General features: G+C 37.5%; 1 protein-coding gene across 2 annotated transcripts in view; it reads left to right on the forward strand.

Annotated features, from left to right (window-relative positions):
- POMP (proteasome maturation protein) overlaps nucleotides 1–18608 on the forward strand; it is a 131922-nt gene extending 113314 nt beyond the window's left edge. Inside the window, exons 1-6 of one of the 2 annotated variants that reach the window (XM_025996720.2) lie at nucleotides 2366–2491; nucleotides 4996–5093; nucleotides 7050–7110; nucleotides 10463–10564; nucleotides 14142–14235; nucleotides 17791–18608. In XM_025996720.2, coding sequence (XP_025852505.1) covers nucleotides 2489–2491; nucleotides 4996–5093; nucleotides 7050–7110; nucleotides 10463–10564; nucleotides 14142–14235; nucleotides 17791–17858 — 426 coding nt within the window. In that variant the 5' untranslated portion in view covers nucleotides 2366–2488 and the 3' untranslated portion in view covers nucleotides 17859–18608. Of the gene's footprint in view, nucleotides 1–2365; nucleotides 2492–4995; nucleotides 5094–7049; nucleotides 7111–10462; nucleotides 10565–14141; nucleotides 14236–17790 lie in introns of those variants that run through there. The other variant, XR_011994226.1, reaches the window with a different exon arrangement.
- The last annotated feature ends 1440 nt before the right edge of the window (nucleotides 18609–20048 follow it).

Raw genomic sequence — 20048 nt, forward strand, 5'->3', positions numbered from 1 at the left:
TCAACAACTATTTCTGCCAGAGAAGTTTAAGAGTAAAGTCAAGGAAGGCAACAAAAAATAAAGTAAAATAGAGTACTTGTTGTGCTACAATGCACATGAGCCTGTTTCTCATGTAAAATGTGGATAATGTAGTACCAACCTCATAGAATAATTGAGGATTAACTGAAACAAAAAATGGTAAGAACTAAGAATAGGGCATGACATACACAGATGTTAATAATTACTAGTAGTCTATCCTCTGAACTATATTACATAAAGCCTAAGTAAACATATTAAACCATTCTAATATCAAATCTAACAAATCTTTAAACTACTTTAGCATATTCAACATGACTTGTTTTAGTTAATGCTGCAACAAATCTTTTTTAAAAGGATATAAATATGGGTGTGGGTATGGCTCAAAATAAGGCATTTTTTTTCTCCTTGCCGCTCTCCTGAAATTAAATCATGTCAGTCACCAAAGATCTATTTCCAAGACTTCATGATCTTTTTAAAGCTTTTAAAAAATTACTTTGTAACCTTTCTTTTGAATTATTTTCAATTTCTCAACACTCTCTTTCCCTTTGGATTCTATGATAGCACTTTGATTGATTTTCCTTCTGCCTCTCTTATATCTCTTTGTCTCCACAGCAGGCTCTCCTTCCAATGGTTGCCTTGTGAATTCTAGTATCCTAAGGTCCATCCCTACTTTTCACTGCTTCTCAGTCTCTCCAATATGCTATGCTACCTTTCTACCCTTGTCATCTCTACTGTGGACTACTGCAACACTCTAAATGGTATCCTGGTTCCTAGTTTCTCCCAATTTCATCTCGTTCCACCTACCCCCCCAGAACTTCAACCACAAGGAAGTATTCATTGTTCATATTACAACATGCTCTTCTTACAAATCTCTGCCTTTCCACATTTCCTCTTCTTCAAAAGCCTCTTTTCCCGTTCCCAACCATTTCCTGATCCAACTCCTTTCTCTAATAAGCATTTACCACATTTATTTACCATGTCTATCCCCCCAGGAAAAGAAAAGCATCTTGAGCATAGGGAATCGGCCTTTTCTTCTCTTTAGCTCTAGAATCAAATGATCAACAAAAATTTAATGACTAAACTGTAAGGAATCAACATCAAAGTGATTTCTTTTTAAGAGTTGCAGTTTTAAAATTTCTCCTTAGGTGGAATTGAGTGAAAGGAAAAATGCAAATGAAGCATGCAAACTCAAATCTCAAGGTGAATCTGGAAGAGCCAGAGAAGATAAGGACAGCAGTGCAAAATATTCAAAATTTGGACTCTCCTGAAACTTCAAGGTTGTAGGACCATGGCTGTAGATACACATAACATGTCTGACCTTATCACCTCCCTCCTTAGAAATTCTTCAATGACTTTTTAAAGATAAAGCGTCATCCTTAATTGGTTAAGGGGCCTCCATAATGAACTTGCCTCCATCAACTTACAGCGTTATCTCCCACTATCTTACTTAACTTTAGCCACACAGACCTCCTTTCGCACTTTTTTTTTTTTTACCTAAGCAAATTTGCCAGTAATCTTCTTTCATATATTCTATCTCAAATGACTTCAGTCTATGCTTTCACTATCAGCCCAAGGATTCCTTAAGTTACCTCCATTATATGGTGAAAACGAGTCCATTTTAACACATTTTATTTGGAAGGCAACACAGTATAATGCTGACAATGAATTACGGGGTCTTGGGCATATTTAACCTCTTTTGTCTTGCTGTCCTGACCGTAAAATTGAGACAACAGTAGTACCTACTTCATAAGATGATCGAAGGGATTAAAGGATAGTTCGCGTAAAGCACTTAGGATGGTGTTGCTGTACCCAAGAGCCCGATATGCGTGGGTAATTAGCACCTGTACTCCACTCCATGCCCCCCTCCTCCCCACCCCAACAGCTCCACTGCTCCTCCAGCCCAGGAACCACATCAGCCTGACTCATTGCTGCATTCTTAGCCTGGGCACAGGACTCTGGACATAGCAGGCCTTCGACATATTTATTTAAAAAAATAAACCGGCAGGGCTTCGTGTTCTACTTCTGCCTTACTAGCTGAAAGACTGTGAAGTATGCCTCGTTCACCCTCACGAAAAATGCAGTATCTACCTCAAGGAGGTTTTGTATTAAATAACGGGATACATCCACCAAAGCACATGGCACCCCTTCAAATACGGTACCAACGGCAGATGTTTGTTATTCATCAAGCGGAGGTCGGCGTCCTCCCTCCCCTCCGGCACGTCTCGTCCCGACCCCAACCTCCTTCCAGCCCACACCCTTACTGCGCCCTTGGCCCCCGGTCCCTCGGGACTCGAGGCGTGGGAGCTCCGGCCCCGCGCGGCTCCCTCCCCGCGCCCCGCGCCCTCCTTCCTTCCTCGCCCGGACGGACGCACTTCCGGCGGATGTGGGGGGGCAACCCCGGAAACGGAAGTGAGCGGCGGGGCCGGCTGACGGTAATAGGGCCGAGCGGCTGTTCACAGAGCAAGTGAAGATGGTGAGTGAGAGACCCTGCGCGACCCGTGTTCCGGGCGGGCTCGGGACCCTGGCCCGGGAGGAATGGACCGCCTACCCCTAGCTCGTCCCGGGGTAGCGGCGGCGGCGGGAGGATGAGGTCGGCCTCGGGCGCCATGATCTGTCGAGTCACGGGGTTAGGGGGTTTCGTGGCTTGTGGCCCGAGCAGGGCTGCCCCGCGCGGCTCCCGCGACTAGCGCTTCGGCTTCGTTCCCTTCACTTGTTTCTCTCGATTTGCGCCGTCTGATCCCCAAGCCCCGCAGCACGCCGCTACCCTTCCCCGTAGGTGGCACCGAGCTGGCCAGGACCAATGCGAAAGCGCAGCGTTGTTCTGTGGTGCGGCGCTGCTGGCTGTCCTTCGCAGGAGGTTGCGAACCTCGGGGGCCCAGAGCCCTCGAACTCCTCACTCACCCCTGACCTCGGAACTGCTTTGCTAACAAATCCGACTGTAAAGCCGCCTTTTTAACTCCCACGTTTACAAACATTTTTGGGTAACTTGTAGTATGCCAGAAGTTGGAGAGGGGGAAAATCAGATGCCACTCCCTGTTTGTCAGTGTTTTTAAGTGCATCCCTCCCTCCCCCTTTCTCTCTTTTTAACTTAAAAGTTGTGATGCTTGGGAAAGACTCCTGAACGGCCGTGGCCCCTGACTCTGATATGAGGCCATCTAACTCTAGAGAGCCTCTAGAGGTGGTAGTGCTGATTTTTGGGAAGAGGTTTTATAAACACTGAGGTCTAACTAGTGAGGCTTAAAACTTTTCAGAGATTTGTTTTCCTCTGCTGGTTTAATAGAAGCATCAGGTACCAATCCTGATATTTTACAGAAGGAAATTAGGAGAAATAACGGTAAAGCCCAGAAATCAGAATTCTCCTTTTCTTAGTGCATAGAAGAAACTTTTCTTCTGTTACTTTATAATAAAGCAATCTGGGAGGAGGAGAATGTTGATGTGGGAAACTACTAGGAGATGCATTTGGAAAGGTACAGTCCTGTAACTCTAGACCTGGAAAGAGTTTAGGTACCTGGAAGGATGAGTAAAGGGGGCCAGAGAGATTGTATGCCTTGATCATAGTCGCATAGTAGGTTAGAAGCAGGCCACCCTAGATTCCAGATTCTTTTCTGGATCAACCTTGACTTCTGTGTAGGGGAACCTGTTTTGTAGGTTCTTGAGTTTCAGGTTAATGACGTTGGACTTTATTTTTCAAGACATTGATGAGTCCGTAAACGGTTTTTTTAACAGTTTGGTGAGGGAGATTATATGTTTTAGGAAAACCTTGATATGCAAAATTGTAAAATGGAAAAGTCTAGACACAGCAAGACCCAGTCAAGTGCTGTAAAAGTTATCCAGGTGTGAGATCCTGAAGTAGAGTGGTAGATTGAAGGAACCCTGAAAAGATTAAAGTACCTGACCTAATAAAATACAGATATATTAAGAAATCAATTTAAATGTTGGTTTCTCAGAATAGTTTCCTCTAGAGTAGTGTAAGGGTGGATACCAAACTGCCTGTAGCTGTTTTGTGTTTTTCTGCAGAATTAAGGGATATTGTACTTGAACAAATGATTAAAAGTTAGCTTTTGTGTTTTAATCTGTTGTAACATTTATTGCATTTTATTTGCTTATTTAATTTATCTTCATTAGACTAAGCCCTGAGAGGTAGATGTGTGTCTTCAGCATCTACCAGCGTAGTAGATGTTTAATAAATATTTGGTAATTAAATGTTTTATAGTATAGATGTGTAGGATGATAATATACTAGTGCCAGATATACTGTGAGTCTTTGTTTTTGTTCTGCTATGATGATTAATCATCATAGGGAGTACCCTGGTATAGAAACCAAATACTTTCTGAATGTCCTTTTTTTTTTTTAAGCTTCTTTCCCATATTCTTCTAGCTGTTCTGTTCATTCTTAATCCCACTTCCTTATTCTTCCTTAAGGGATAGTATTCCCCAGGATTGTGTCCTCAACTTTTTTCATTCTGTGCTAATCATTACAACCTAAAGGAGGGATCTTTCCAATGAAAGTAAATCTGATCATGCCATAACCTTCAGAGGCTCTCTATCAGTTTCAGAATAAAACCTGAATTTCTTTGCATGTTTAAGCCTTTTTGTTTTTTTCATTTTGCCAACCTTTCCTTTGCCTCACTGAGACATCTAGTTAGCTGGTCATGTCAAACTACTTGTAGCTTGTTCATTTATATCTTTGTACCTTTAACCGTGTTCTTTTTTCTTGGATTGCCTTTCAACATGACGATATTCAGCGATCAACTCAGGAATGCTTCCTACTCCCAAATTTGATATTATTTAGTGTACCATGTATAATTAGTCTATCATAATGCTAAGGCTCATCATAATTGTCTAGACTGTGGGCTCTTTGAGGGCAGAGACGGCTTTATTTTTTTGTCTAGTGTTTAAACAGTGTTTTTTATATAGATGCTTAGTGTGAGTTTTAAAACATTTTTTGTATTTAATAGTGTTTTTATTTGTGTTGTAGAATACCAGAGGACTTGGATCTCAGCTGAAGGACAGTATTCCAGTTACTGAACTTTCAGCAAGTGGACCTTTTGAACAGCATGATCTTCTTCGAAAAGGGTATATGGGAGAATTGTGACTTAGAGTTGGTTATAATAAAATATTTCTGTGAATTCTTTTTCACAATATTTAAAAAATGTTTTGATAGGCCATAAATATATATTTAATTTGGGATATAGCAAGTAACATACCTTAGACTGAGGGAGGATGGGAGTGGATATTTTCTATAATGGAAGACATGTCTTAGCAGTAGTGGGGTTCCAGGATAGGACATCCTTCTAGGAGGTGTTAGCTAGTAGCATGATTTGGTAGGCTTCTTTTTACTACTGCTAACTTGGAGAGCCATTTGTCTCCTTATCTTATTGATTACTGGAGTAACTCTCTGGGAGACAGTAGAACGCAGCAGTTAAGAGCATACTCAGGAGTAGGCTGCCTGGGTTTTGATCCTGGCTCTGCTTTTACTAGATGTATGACTTTGGGCAGGTTACTTAATTCCTCTACGTCTCAATGTCTGTATCTGTGAAATAGAGCTGTTAATAGTGTAAATCTTATTTTGAGAAATAAGTGAGTTAATACACGAAAAATACTTACAATAGTACCTGACATTGAAAAGCTCTCAGTAAGTGTTAGCTACTGTTACTTTACTTTTCTAGCTTCAGCACCAGTTGTACCCCTTCCTTGGTTTCCTCCATGTTTCTATATATTGAGGTCTCAATTTCTGGTACTTCTTCTTGGCAAGTGGCTTTTCTGCTTAATCAGATAAGGGTAGTGCCTAACCCTGTAAACATCTGTTTTGAATTTTTGAATTTTATATGTAACTTTAAGTACTTTGGTCTCACTTTAATAAAATGTCATTCTAATATTGGTGTCTAGGGACAGACATAATGCCTCATTATTGTCTTTCCATTTTCTAGTGAAAGATGCAGTTTATAGTCTTTGGAATTGGAGATATAATTTGATTTATGGTATAGTATGATCAAATTCGTAAAGCTAGTCAGGTTCTGGTGATTTGTTATTTATTTATCTTTTTCTAAACAAAATGCTCCTTTTTCTTCCCAGGTAGACTTTTAGATTGCTGTAAACAGAGCCATTTTCTTTTTTTTTTTTCAGAACCATTTTCAAATTCTGCTTTTAGGATAATATTCTGTACAAAGATAATATTCAATAAATGATTATTGCAGGATTTCTGTGGTTCCTCTCAGCTCTCCAATCATATTTTGGCAATAAGGATAGTCCTCTTTATATATTTAGAGTGATAAAGATCAGTGGTCTGGTTCTAGCAATATATGACCTTATATAGTAGCTGTTCAGTAAATGTCAAACCTATTGTTTGGCATGTGTTTATTAAACGTATATTGAATATGTATAGATCTGAACAGAAGAGGCATAGATTTTTTTTTTTTTTTTAAGATTTATTTATTTATGAGAGAGAGAGGGTGGGTGTGCAAGTAGGATATGGGAGGGAGAGAGAGAGTATCCTCAAGCCAGCTCCTCACTGAGTGCAGAGCCTGATGTGGGGCTCGATACCCAGATGCAGAGGTCCATGGACCTGAGCCAGAACCAAGAGCTGGACATTCAATCGACTGAACCAACCATGCCCCTAGATTTTTTCTATATAATACAGGAAGCATGTCCTCAAATAATAGTAGTTTTAATCATACTTTATTGAATTTTTTCTAGATATGGGGTATCATTTAATACTTTTTTTGAAGGGTTCACCCTAATGAATTGACCACTAGTATCTATAATTGGTCCATTTTAAAAGTTACCATATTTAGTAAATTTGACCTTTCTTTAGTGTTACATAATGCATTATGTTATAATTCAGTTATATGAATTTTGATACATATATCAATTGCTGCAACCATTTCCCCAATCAGGATACAGAAGTGTCATCGTTCCTAAAAGCTTCCTTGTGCCATTCCCTTATAGTTAACACCTATTGATGGATGCAATTTTGAGCTTTAGGTTTTGAGTGGTTTATAATCTCCCTTTAAAAAATTTTTTTTTTCCCAGTCTACCTTGTGTGAAAAATGAACTTTTGCCCAGTCATCCTCTTGAATTATCAGAAAAAAATGTAAGTACATTACCCATGTTTTTATTTTTATCCTCTCCTAGAAGTATACTTTTAGTAATACTTAATGTGATTTCATTTATTAAGATAATTTTTTTTTTTTTTTTTTTTATTAAGATAATTTTGATGTTGAGCATTTGACCGTGAAGAATACAAGGACTTATTTTCAGTATCCTTGTAGAGTAGGCTTTGAATTATCATTATAAGCTTCCCTAAAGCTCTTTTTCTACACTTTTCTTCTGTCTTTTTTATGGACTTTTTTTTTCTTTTAATTTTAACTAGACTCCACTCCCAGCATAGGGCTTGAACTCAAAACCCTGAGATTAAGAGTCACATGCTCTAACAACTCTTAGCCAGGTCCCCCTTTATGGACATTTCTAAAGGCCAGTCTCCTTTTCCATTCCTCTCATAATACTTCCTCATTTGATGAGCCTGTTTTCTTTTATATCTTTCCTCTGCCGTGTTAGCAGTTAACCTCCAAGTCCATATCTCTAGCCTTGACCTTTTTCTCAAGCTTTGCATTTCCCAAGTTACTGAGGGACATATCTTCTTGGTAGGCACAGTAGATACACAGATAAATGTGACATAATCCACAACCTGGAGGGGCTGAAAATTTAATGGGAGGACAAGCAGTGGATAGGCACTTATAAAATGCTATAGAGGACCAAGATGGAGCAACCACCTGTGCATAGGGCTAGTGGAAGGCTTTGTAGAGGAATAGGCATTTGAATTGTTTCAGATCAGTATTAACTAGATTGATAGGGAAGGGTCACCCCCAAAGAGAGTATATAGCCTATACGTAGGAGAAGATCCCTCCCAAAGAGGGTATAGCGGGTATAGCCTGTGTACATGCTATAAATACAACTTAAAGAGTTTCTAAATACATTCAGAGCAAGAAGAAAGAGGTATCTTACTGCTTCAGGAAGATGGTACAGTGTTGTTATTGATAAGTTGGGGCTCAAATTAAGGGAGATTATAGTCTCACTTTTCCAATTATTAGCCTGGCCACTAGATTTGGAATATTGGTTCAGTTCTGAGCAATACATGTTAAAGAGAAACTGACAAATCTGAGTGAGACTGACCCAGATGGTGAAGAGTTTAAAAATTGCATAAATCATTTGAGACTCCGTTTACATCAGCTGCTTCTGTGTAGTCTCCTTAATCACTTCACCAGCCAATTGCAGTCTCTCAAAATTCTGTGGCTTATTATCTATTGTTAAGTCCTGTAGTGTGGGTTGTATAATTGAACTATATAGATTTAGATTCTTTTTTTTTTTTAAGATTTTATTTATTTATTCATGAGAGACACACACAGAATGAGAGAGAGAGAGACAGAGACAGAGACAGAGGGAGAAGCAGGCTCCATGCAGGGAGCCCGATGTGGGACTTGATCTGGGTCTCCAGGATCATGCCCTGGGCTGAAGGTGGCGTTAAACCGCTGAGCCACCCGGGCTGCCCTAGATTTAGATTCTTGACACCATACTTAGTAGCTAAGTGAATTTGGGCAAGTTCCTTAATCTCTCTTTAAGTCTTGGTGTCCTCATTTGTGAAATGGAGTTAGTAATAGCCCATACCTTGCATATACTGGCTTATAGTAGCTCTCCATGATTGGGAGCTGTAGTGGTGATGGTGATGGAAGATGACCATCATTATTTATACCAGTAGTTCTCAACAAGAGATGATTTTACCTCTTCCAGGGGACATTTGGCAATGTCTGATTGTCACAAGCGGTATTGGGAGAGAAGGGTCTTTGGTACTGGCATTAATTGGATGGAGGCCAGCGATGCTGCTAAAAGTCCTACAATATATAGGACAGTACCCATCCACCACCACAATTATGTAGTCCAAGGTGTCCGTACTGCCAAGGGTTGAGAAACCCTGGTCTAGTTGTAATATCTTCCCAACTAGATCATATAACCTCCTCCATAGTAGACTGCTTTCTGGTATATTACCACAGAGCTTAATTGTAATTTTGCATGTGGTCGTTAATAATTTATGTGTTGATTGATAATTCCAGTTTGACATCATATTATAAGGTAGATATATATATATTCATCAAAGTTTATAAAATTGAATTTTTTATGTAACTTTATGAGGATAATTCAATATTTATTTTTTTTTAAGACTTTATTTATTTATTAATGAGAGACACAGAGAGAGAGAGAGAAACAGAGAGAGAGAGAGAGAGAGAGAAGCAGGCTCCATGTAGGGAGCCTGATGTGGGACTTGATCCTGGGACCCCAGGATCACACCCTGAGCCAAAGGCAGATGCTCAACCGCTGAGCCACCCAGGCATCCCATAATTCAATATTTAAAGGAAACCCTTCAATAAGAACTTCAGATTATATATATCTGTAATAAAATATTGCATATTTTCCCTAAGAACCATTTGTTAAAATTTTATACTCAACCGAAGTAATTAAAAACCGTACTGTTTTGTATCTTACCTCAGACTTAGTGTATATGGGCCCAGGTCATGTCTAAACTGAGCACTAATCTCTCATGTTTTTGATTGAACCCTCCCTCCCGCCCTGACCTAAAATCTTATCAAGAGATTGTAGTTTAATAAAAAATGATCACAAAAGTCGCTTTACCTTACTATAATTAATGTTAACTCAGACCTTTGTAGCAGTCTGCAATCCTATCCACTACCCATTTTGGGAAGCTATGATTAGAATTCATGGGTCAAGTTGATTCATTTTGCCTGCATTACATTAAATTGCAGTAAAAGTTTTTTAGAAGTAATATTAGTGTTTAGTAAAAGTATGATTCTAGAAAAAACAGCTTATTAAGACCCAATACAAACTGGACAGATATTAGAGTTTTGGGTCCCCCTGCCACCTGGGGAACCTCTTACCCCAAAAAGTGGAGTTTAAATATTGTAGCTTAATTTAACAGGATGGTATAATGGGTTTGACTATTTTTTTAATGAAGTCTTTTGAATTAATATACTTTCATATTTAGAAATTCACTATTTTTATCACTTGTATATAGCTTTCTGGATCTCATTTTATTTATGCCTTTTCTTTGTTTTATCAGTTTTATGGTAATTCTAAAACACTAAGATATTTTGTAAATGTACTTTTGCAATGTGAAAAACATTCCTTAATTTAGCAGTTTTGTAAATCCAATTTTAGGTGTTAATTTCACGTTGGGGAAGTACAACTGTGTGCCTGATAAAACAAAGACATATATATTCTAAAATTTATTGAAGAAATTAATAAAAGTACTTTGTTTTTATTTCAGTTATGGATACTAAAATTCTTCAAGTGTTGTTGTGTTACATATGTATCAGTGCTGTTTTGAAAGCAGAATGTTGAGTGTAACATTTAAAATTATATTGTTTGCCTTGTAGTTCCAGCTCAACCAAGATAAAATGAATTTTTCTACACTAAGAAACATCCAGGGTCTGTTTGCTCCACTAAAATTACAAATGGAATTCAAGGCAGTGCAGCAGGTGAGCTTATGGATGTCAGTTATGATATGTTCCACATGTGGATTGCTATGAGTTAGAAGGAGTCTTCTGCAGTACCTAATGCCTTACCTTCTCTTCTCCTCCATTGCCTATTCTACTTTGTCCCTTTTCAGGGTATGACCTGGATTCCTACTTTAAAGAGAAAAAAGAAGGCCTTAAGTGGAAAACTTCAAATTATGAGCTTAGTGCCAAAGCTTATCTGTATCTACTTTCATGTTTTTCTGTCTTTAGGGGGTTACATTGAATTTGAAATACCTCTAGGAATATTCAGGTTGTGGTATGTTTGTATATAGGCAGTTTGTATATAGTTATGTATACCTGTTGCTCAGGAAAAGATCTTCAGAAATGTCCTTGAAGGTGTTTAAGAACTGTCCTCGACCTGTGCTCTAGATTCTTTTTTTTTTTTTTTTTGTGCTCTAGATTCTATCGTGTCACACTATGTCAGGAAGTAAGATCTTTTTTTTTTTTTTTTTAGGAAGTAAGATCTTTTCATGGATCCTTTCTATAACTGATATCTTCATCCTCTGTCTGCACTTGGACAGACTCATCAGCAGTGTTTACATACATTCTAACTTTTTTTGTCTTTTAAAACAAAAATTGTGTCAGTCTCTTTATTGCACCTTCTTTATAAGTGTGCTTTTGCAGGTTGAGTGTCTTAAAGTTGCCTCCATTTGCTATATGCCCCTTTACCTTCTATTCATTCAACCCACTGTTTTCTGGCTCTCATCACACCAGTGAAACTGCTCCTGAACAGTGTGGTTATCTGTATGTATGCCTTCCTTTTATTTGATCTCCCTGTGGTGTGTAACACCAGTAACTCCTTTTTTCCTTGGCTTTTAGAATACCACACTTTCCTGATATCTCTCTGTTTCTGAGACCTTATTCTCAGGTGTTTGTGTATAGGTTCCTTTTGCTTTTTTCTTAACTTTGAAATACCAGTTTTGTAGGTCCCATTTCCAGTCCTCATCCTGTTATTTCCTGTTTATTCCTATAACTTCTGGTATCATTTGTATGTTAATGACTTCCAAGTTTTAATTGTCTTGAGCTGTAAACCTGTAGACTTCTTCAGTTGGACACTGTGAAGTTACATAGGCACTTCACATTTCGCCTTTGTAAGTACAGGGTAACTCATTATTCCTCACATACTCCGCATCCTGTGTGAACAGGTTGCTTCCTAAGGGCAGAGATTGGAACATGCATGAGCCTTGGTTGTCTCACACCGCACCTCATCTGTACCTCCATCATCTAGTCAATTACATGTTTTCACCAGTGCTAATACATTGGTTTTGATCACCTACTATGCCACGTCCAGATCACTAATGCTGAGCTTTGTTGCCCTCTGATCCATTGTACGTGTTCTAGCCACAGGAACCTTTGTAAAATACAGATTTGATCATACCTCTCTCCTTACTTTGCCCTCAAATTAAAACTCAACTCTGTAGCATGGCTGTTTATGAATTGACCTCTCCTTGTTCTCCACCATACTTCATAGCCTCCTAAAACTGCTTGCATATCCCAGCTGAGTTTTTTCTCACCTTTTGGCTTTTGTACGTGTTCTTCCTACTACTGTGTCTTTTTCAGTAAATTCTGTTGATACCCTCAACTGTATTGTCTAAGTCATCCTGGAATCTATGTCAGAACTTTTTCTAAAGATCAAGCTCTAAAAGAGCATGTGTGGCTCTAAGTCAGAATAACCTGGATGTGAATCTTGGTTCCACCATCTACTGATCTTAAGAACTTACAAGTTAGAGACCTTTCTGAGCCTCAGATCATTTGTTTGTTTTTAATGTGAAATGGAGTTAACCGTAACAACAGTGTAGGGTTATTAGGGTTATTCCGAAGATTAAATGAAATAACGTGTTTGGCACAGAATCGTTAGCTTCCCTTTTATTTTCCTCCCCACATTCCAGCTACATATGGCTCATATTTCGGGCCTAGTTTTAATCCCGTGTAATTCACACATCCTTGCCTGGGATTCTGCCTCCTCCCTTGTCCCTGTGCTGTCCCAACTCTTGCTTGTGGGTGTGTAACAGCTGTCTGCTCATCACTGTTCATCATGGGCGCTTTCACGGTACCTACCAGGTATCTACCAGGCCCTGTGCTCTCTGGTTTAACTTACAAGCTCCGTTTTTGTTTCTTCCACTGTCCTCCTTACTTTCTTTTTAAAGGAAAAAAAATAAATATATATATATATGTGTGTGTGTAATACATATATATATATATTTCATATAATTTTTGACAACTTAGAGAAATTTTTTCATCCTAAACTCTATAGGCCATTACTAATTAAAAATATTATTAGTCTAGATATTTTTCTTGGTGGAAATTATTCTAACAGCATCCTTAGATTTCAAAGTTATGATAACTTTAAAATACTAGTATCCTGTAGTTATTGACTAGCTATTACTCTTAGCATTCTTTTGTCAATATCCAAAATAACCTGCGTTGTTTTGATTATCATTGCTAGACAACTAACAGAGAACACAGAAACTGAAAATTTGGTTTGGCTGTATGAAAGTTTATTGAATACTAAATATATGCCAACGACTATACTATATACATACTTTACACCACACCATCCTGTTTGTTTGAGAGGAAGGTGATACTATCTTGTTTCACAGACAAGGAAATTGAGAGTGAGAAGATCAGGTAACTTAAACAGCCATAGTATTGTTAAGTAGTAAAACAGTTTGACTCCAGGTCTCTGACTCCACAACCCATGCTTGCTCCACTACATACTTATATACCAGTCTGCAGTATATATATTTAATACTTAAAAAAGGTAGATACCACTAGTTCAGAATGGTTTGTGTAGGAACACCTGGGTGGCTCAGCAGCTGAGCATCTGCTTTCAACTCAGAGCATGATCCCGGGGTTCTGGGATCGAGTCTCATGTTGGGCTCCCTGCACAGAGCCTGCTTCTCCCTCTGCCTGTGTCTCTGCCTCTCTCTCTGTCTCACACAAATAAATAAATGAAATATTAGGAAAAAAAAAAAAAAGAATGGTATTGTGTATTTTGAAGACCCCACAAGTGACTGGTCTTTCTTTCTGGTTACCAATACTGTTTGAAATGGTCATAACTTAAGCATTTACGATGAGCAATACAAAACAACATAACAAAGTGAAGTAAACAATTCACTAAGTAGAATAATGCTCTTATTGAGTTGGAATATCTTCAGGAATTTGATCATCCCACCTTTATTAGGAACTAGATATGACATTAGGCTCTGAGATTTTTGCATTTCATCATATGTATTGATGTGGTATTCCTGGGAGCAGAAGCAAAGCCCCCAAATATGTACAAAGCTGATGGGATTATTATGTGTTAATAAAAACCATACTTTTCAGTGTCTTTATATATTTTGAATAAAGCTTCAAGGAATTTTAAAGTTTGGTTTGGGTCTAAAATAGGAACTGGTGTTTTTTTCCACTGGTTACTATCGTTTTATTTAGTTTTGTGAATTTTACGAATAAAGAATGAATGAAATTAGATTATGTTTTGGTTTCTTTTTTCCCCCTTGGTTTTCTCTAATCTTACCCTTTCATATTTTTCCTGAAGGTTCAGCGTCTTCCATTTCTTCCAAGCTCAAACCTTTCATTGGATATTTTAAGGGGTAATGATGAGACTATTGGATTTGAAGATATTCTTAATGGTGAGTGTCATTCAGCACCTTTTTATGGAGCCCTAATAATGAAAAGGCAACAGAAGCAAACAAAACCGACAGCATCCTCATCATTATGGAGTTAATAGCTCATTGGGTTTACTTGTGTTTATTACAATAAGACAAAATTTAATCATAACAACTGTTGTTTAACTGATTTTAAAGGTGGAAGTTAGTTATGGAGGTGATAGTCACTCAGTAAACTAACAACGGTCCTTCATTTCACGTCCTGTGGTTATAGTCTAAGATGTGAATAAGTCTAAGGTGTGAATCTAATAGAGTATATAAGGGTAGCTTAAACAACAGTTGTTGTTTCAGTATTCAAAATATTTGTGGGATATGACTAGTTTTTTAAATGACTAGAAAAAAAAGTTTTCTTAAAAAAAAAAAAAAAAATAGCTCCCACCCCTGAAGAAATTTTGTGATTCTATAGGTAGTGACTAGAAAAGAGGAATCTGTAATTTTTAATAAAATTCCTTGGATACTTTTATTATGTATGAGATGAATAACTTTTAAGTTAGAACAATACATGCAGCAGCCTCTATTTTTTCTGATCTGAAGAAGATAAACAAATAGAATTCTGTTTAGTATTGCTTCTGCTCATTATGCCCCAGCAGTTCAGGAGAAACAGAAAAACCCAACAGGATTAAATTATATTAGTTTTGCTTGGCTGCTGATGTCTGGTAAGGAAATGCTATGGACACAACAGAAGTCTGATGAGCCTCCCCTTTGAGAATCATCCCTGTGGGAATTTTTTCAATGCAAGAAAATCTGGAATTCCTAAACTTTTTACGTTGCACTTATACCTTGTTGTAAATTAGCGAAGTGATAGTTCATGTGTCTATATTTTTATCTTTATGTTAGTTACAAAAATACATTTATTTAAAAATCAACTCCTGCCTTTTTGTAAAGAAAATGAGTGGTGCTTGTTAAGCATTTACTCAGTCAAGTATTTATTATGTGTCCGGCACTGGGCAAGCTCTGAATATACAGCAGTAAAAAAACTTTTCTACGTGGGGAGATAAACAGATAAAAGCAAACATAAAATTACAAATTGTGATAAATTCTAGGAATAAAAAGGGAGTGATACAGTTTGTTGTTGAGTGGGAGAGACAGGCACTTCTGGGAATATGACATAACTTGATTGCTAAAAGATGTGTGAATTAGTTAATCAAAAGTAGAGGGAAGAATATTTTAGGCAGAAGAAGCAATATGTTGGGTTTTTTTTTTTTTTTTTTTTTTTTTTTTATTTATGATAGTCAAAGAGAGAGAGAGAGGCAGAGACACAGGCAGAGGGAGAAGCAGGCTCCATGCACCGGGAGCCCGACGTGGGATTCGATCCCGGGTCTCCAGGATCGCGCCCTGGGCCAAAGGCAGGCGCCAAACCGCTGCGCCACCCAGGGATCCCTGTTGGGGGGTTTAACCTGAGAGACAGCTGAAGAACTCTGAAGGGGTTTTAAGAGGTTTTCTTTCCTTTCCTTTCCTTTCCTTTTTTTTTTAGAAGATTTTATTTATTTATTCATGAAAGGCACACACACAGAGAGAGAGAGAGAGGCAGAGACATAGGCAGAGAGAGAAGCAGGCTCCATGCAGGGAACCCCGATGTGGGACTTGATCCCGGGACTCCAGGATCACGCCCTGAGCTGAAGGCAGATGCTTAACTGTTGAGCCACCCAGGCATCCCTGAGAGGTTTTCTTAATCTATAAGCTAAGAGGTTGGCTTGCTGTGGTTTTATGGACCCTGGCAGAAGACAGGACTCCAAGAGTCAAAGAACAGTTGATTACCCACAGCAGTAGAGGGGCTGGAGTATCAGCTTTCCTGTTGGTTTCCTGAACCCCAGCTCTCACAGAGCACCAAGAAGAAGGTCAGATGATGCCACATATATAGTTTGAGGAAACCCCACCCCCACCCCGATCAGGACATCTGAATCTTCCATAATAGTAAAGAAGCCTTCCTGTTCTGTGCTCCAGAAGAGTCATGATCTTGGTCTTAGGCTGTTCACTTTAGAAACAGCTTTGGAAAGAGAGTCTAGAACAAAGGCAGGCAGTGTATCCAAGACTTACAGAATTGTAAAAGACTTATATAGAGAACTGTCTCCCAACACACATGAGTGTGTTAAGAAGGCCCATGTGGCTACAGGGTTTTGAGTTAAGAGTTGGAAGTGATAGGGTTTTCCTTCTCATCAGGGAAGTACTTGGTTAAGAAAAATCTGTGCATTTTACAAGGAAGGGGGGAAGGGACTGAGGGCAATAGTAAAATCAAAACTAGACTTTCAGTGCTAAAAGAGATCTTCTGTTTACTCCAGTTCCCTCACTCTAAGGTGGTTAAACAGACTGATGGAGAGGCTTAGTCCTCCCTCTTGGTCTCACAGGAAGGTAGTGGCAGAGCAGAATCATAAAGGCCATTGCCTTGCTGATGTGGTGTATGGTTTTATGATATAAGTGACTTATTTAATAAGCATGTACTTTATTAAAGTTAGAGCTTAAAGCAGAGTTTAAAAGGTATATATAAAAGTTATATAAATTAATATATTCTTTGTTTAACAATTTAAAACATTACAGCTGAAACTCAAGCCCTCCATGATTACCCTCAAACCCATTTCTCTCCCTTATTCTTCACTTACTTGCTGTTTTCATTTAGTGTATTTCCTTTCAAACTTTTTTTCTGTGTGTCTTTATACTGAGTCAGAAATTTGGCATTGCTTAGTGGTTTGTTTTTTTTAAAAACACAATTGGGATACTATGTATATCTTACAGTATGTGTGATACATCAGTGCATTTATTGCTGGATGCTTTTTTCACTTTTTAAAAATTTAATTTAATTTTTGAGAATATGTCTGTACGTGTGGATGGCTATTTTTACAAACTGATTTTACGGTTCATTGGTTTTTTAATCCTATTTGAGGAATAGAGGGCAGAAATGGAAAAAGGCTTTAGCTTACTATTAGCATTAATTTTAAAAAGCTATTCTATGTGTATTGTACAGTTAAAATAAGACTTTTGTATATTTGCTATCTAAAAATAAGATAGTAAAAATTTTAAAGATTTTCTTGGTCTCAAATTCTGATTTATGTTTGTGTACGTAACAGCACAAAATAGAAATAAAATGTTTTTGTAAACTAGATTAAAAGACTGCTCAATCTTTTAATTAGAAATTGTTTCCTAGAGTCATCTGGGAAGCTTACTGGAAAACTTAAGTTTTGAAAAAGGAGAACTTTTTCAATCTGTTGTCTTTTTTTTTTTTTCCAGTCAACTGTATTGAGGTATAGTTGACATACAATAGAATGTACTCATTTTAAGTGTACAGTTCTGTGAATGTTAGCAAATGTGTACTACTGTGTAATATCCCCCCAGTCAAAGTATTTATCACCCTATAAAGCTTCCTTGAACCCTTTGCAGTCAGTTCCCCACCTTTGGCCTCAGGCAGCCACCAGTCTGTTTTCTGTCACTTTTAGTTTTGCTTGTTCTAGATTTTTATGTTAGTGGAATAATTGATTTTATCTTTTTTTGAGAATCTTTAATATGTTTGTTTTTGTTTGTTTTCAGACCCGTCACAAAGTGAACTAATGGGAGAACCACACTTGATGGTGGAATATAAACTTGGTTTACTGTAATCTGTTGTGCTGTTCATGAAAATAGAGGGGCTGCATGTTGTTTATAGTCATCTTTTTACTATAATTTGATGTATACAACATTAAAAGTACTGACACATGAGAATTTTTGCCTAAATAGTATTTGTGATCATTTGAAATGATTTAATCTTTGGTTTATGGCCATGTGACAGTTGAAGCACTAAAGGGAAATGATTTTAAAACTCCCAATTTATATGAAAATAATAGCCTTCTATATGTCTTTCAAAAATTGTTGTTAATGAGTATTTTAAAATTGTACAGGTTTCAATCCAGTCTGTTTTCTGGGTATCCCATAAATTTAATTTTGATTACCATTATCAGCATTTGAGTCTACAACCTTCATAGTAGCATCTCAGAATAAACATCTGTAATTGATTTCACTGGTAACACTTCAAATTAAGTACAGAGTAGGGTATTTATATTTTACCTTGTTTCACTATAGCCTGTTGATACTTACAAGAAAAATACTGGATTTATTGATGCTATTTTAGAATTGTAGCTATTTGATTCTTTCAATTTGGAAAGTATAATAAGTTCAAAGGTTTTGATTTTGGTCTTGTCTTTAAAATGAAAAACCAACCAGCATATGTTGATAACCTTGTAATGCATAGATTTATATATCACAAGATGATTAAATAGAAAAAATTACAATATTCATGTACACACACTATATCCCTGAACAGATTCCATAATTATTTAAAAATAAATTTTCATTATGGTTGTTCTTTCTTATGAGATGTTCCTTATGAACTTGGTATACAAAAATTCATGAGTTTTAGATTTAATCAGTAAATGGGTCATCTTTCACTAATTAAAAAGTATTTTCTGATTATCAATTTTTCGGGAACATCTTAATTGGTTAGGTCACTGATTTGCAACTGAAGGCTATATTGCTTCTCCCCTTTTAGGGGCCAGGGAGGAGGGCATCCAATAATATGTAGAGATGTTTTTGGTTTTCATGACTTTGAGGAAGGGCTGCTACTAGCATCTAGTAGAGGACAGGGATGCTGAAAAATTCCTACAACAGAAAAGACAGAGTTATGGTCACATAACAAAAATACTAAAGGAATATAATTTTTAAAACTCATAATTTATGTTGAAACAGTCTTCTATGTCAAAGTTATTACTGAATATTTTAAAACTGTTTACATTCAGAGTTTGCTCCCTGCAACCAAAAATCATTTGATTTAAAATCTCAGTAGTGGGACGCTTGGGTGGCTCAGTGGTTGAACGTCTGCTTTTGGCTCAGGGCATGATCCCAGGGTCCTGGGATCGAGTCCCACATCGGGCTCCCCACATGGAGCCTGCTTCTCCCTCTGCCTGTGTCTCTGCCTCTCTCTCTGTGTCTCTCATGAATAAATAAATCAAATCTTTAATAAAATAAAATAAAATAAAATAAAAAGTAGTGTAAAGGATGACAAACTTTGAAATAAAACCATATGACACATTTTTAAAAATTACTGTTGAGATTAAGTTGAAAACATTTTTGCCACTATAGTATTTGCCAAATCGTTTTACACTTAGGTTATGAAAAAAGAGAAATAATGAAGGTTTGCTAATTGCTTCTAGATATATTCTCTTTCAACTAATTAAGAAAACGGGAAATTTCTTGTGACCATAGTTCTAAGAATATTTCATACCCTTCCTGACCAGTAGAGGGTACTGTGAAATTAATAAGCATGATTTAATTGGAAAAGCAGATGCTTTAAACAGAAATTAGTAATTGTGATTAATACTTTCTGAAGGTCTTCGCTTCCTCTCTTCCTCTTTTACCTTCTTTGTATTTATACTAGTGATCCTCATTGCTAGATTCACAAATCACTGGGAATCTTGTGAAAAAAATTTGGTATTGGATCTGAATCTCAGAAATTCCAAAAGGACTGGTGTGGGATGGATCCCAGGAAGTGTACTTTTGAAAAGCACTCCAGCCTTGAGAACCTTTGTTTTGTCTTTGCTCGCTTTTGCCCCAGTATTAGCAACAGTCATTAGCATCACTCAGTTCTTCTGGCCTGTATCTGTGCTGCATAGTTTGCTGTTTCTTAATCTCTGCAGTCTTTAGTGTGTGCTTGAAGTTGGCATTATTTGGATTTCTTCATAAGACTTGGTTGCAGATATGTCTGAGTTGCTTGCCTAGGTGTCAAACTAGGCATTTTTCCTTCAGATGCTGTGGCC

Source organism: Vulpes vulpes, chromosome 9 (genome assembly GCF_048418805.1).
Source record: "Vulpes vulpes isolate BD-2025 chromosome 9, VulVul3, whole genome shotgun sequence".
Classification (NCBI taxonomy): Eukaryota; Metazoa; Chordata; class Mammalia; order Carnivora; family Canidae; genus Vulpes; species Vulpes vulpes.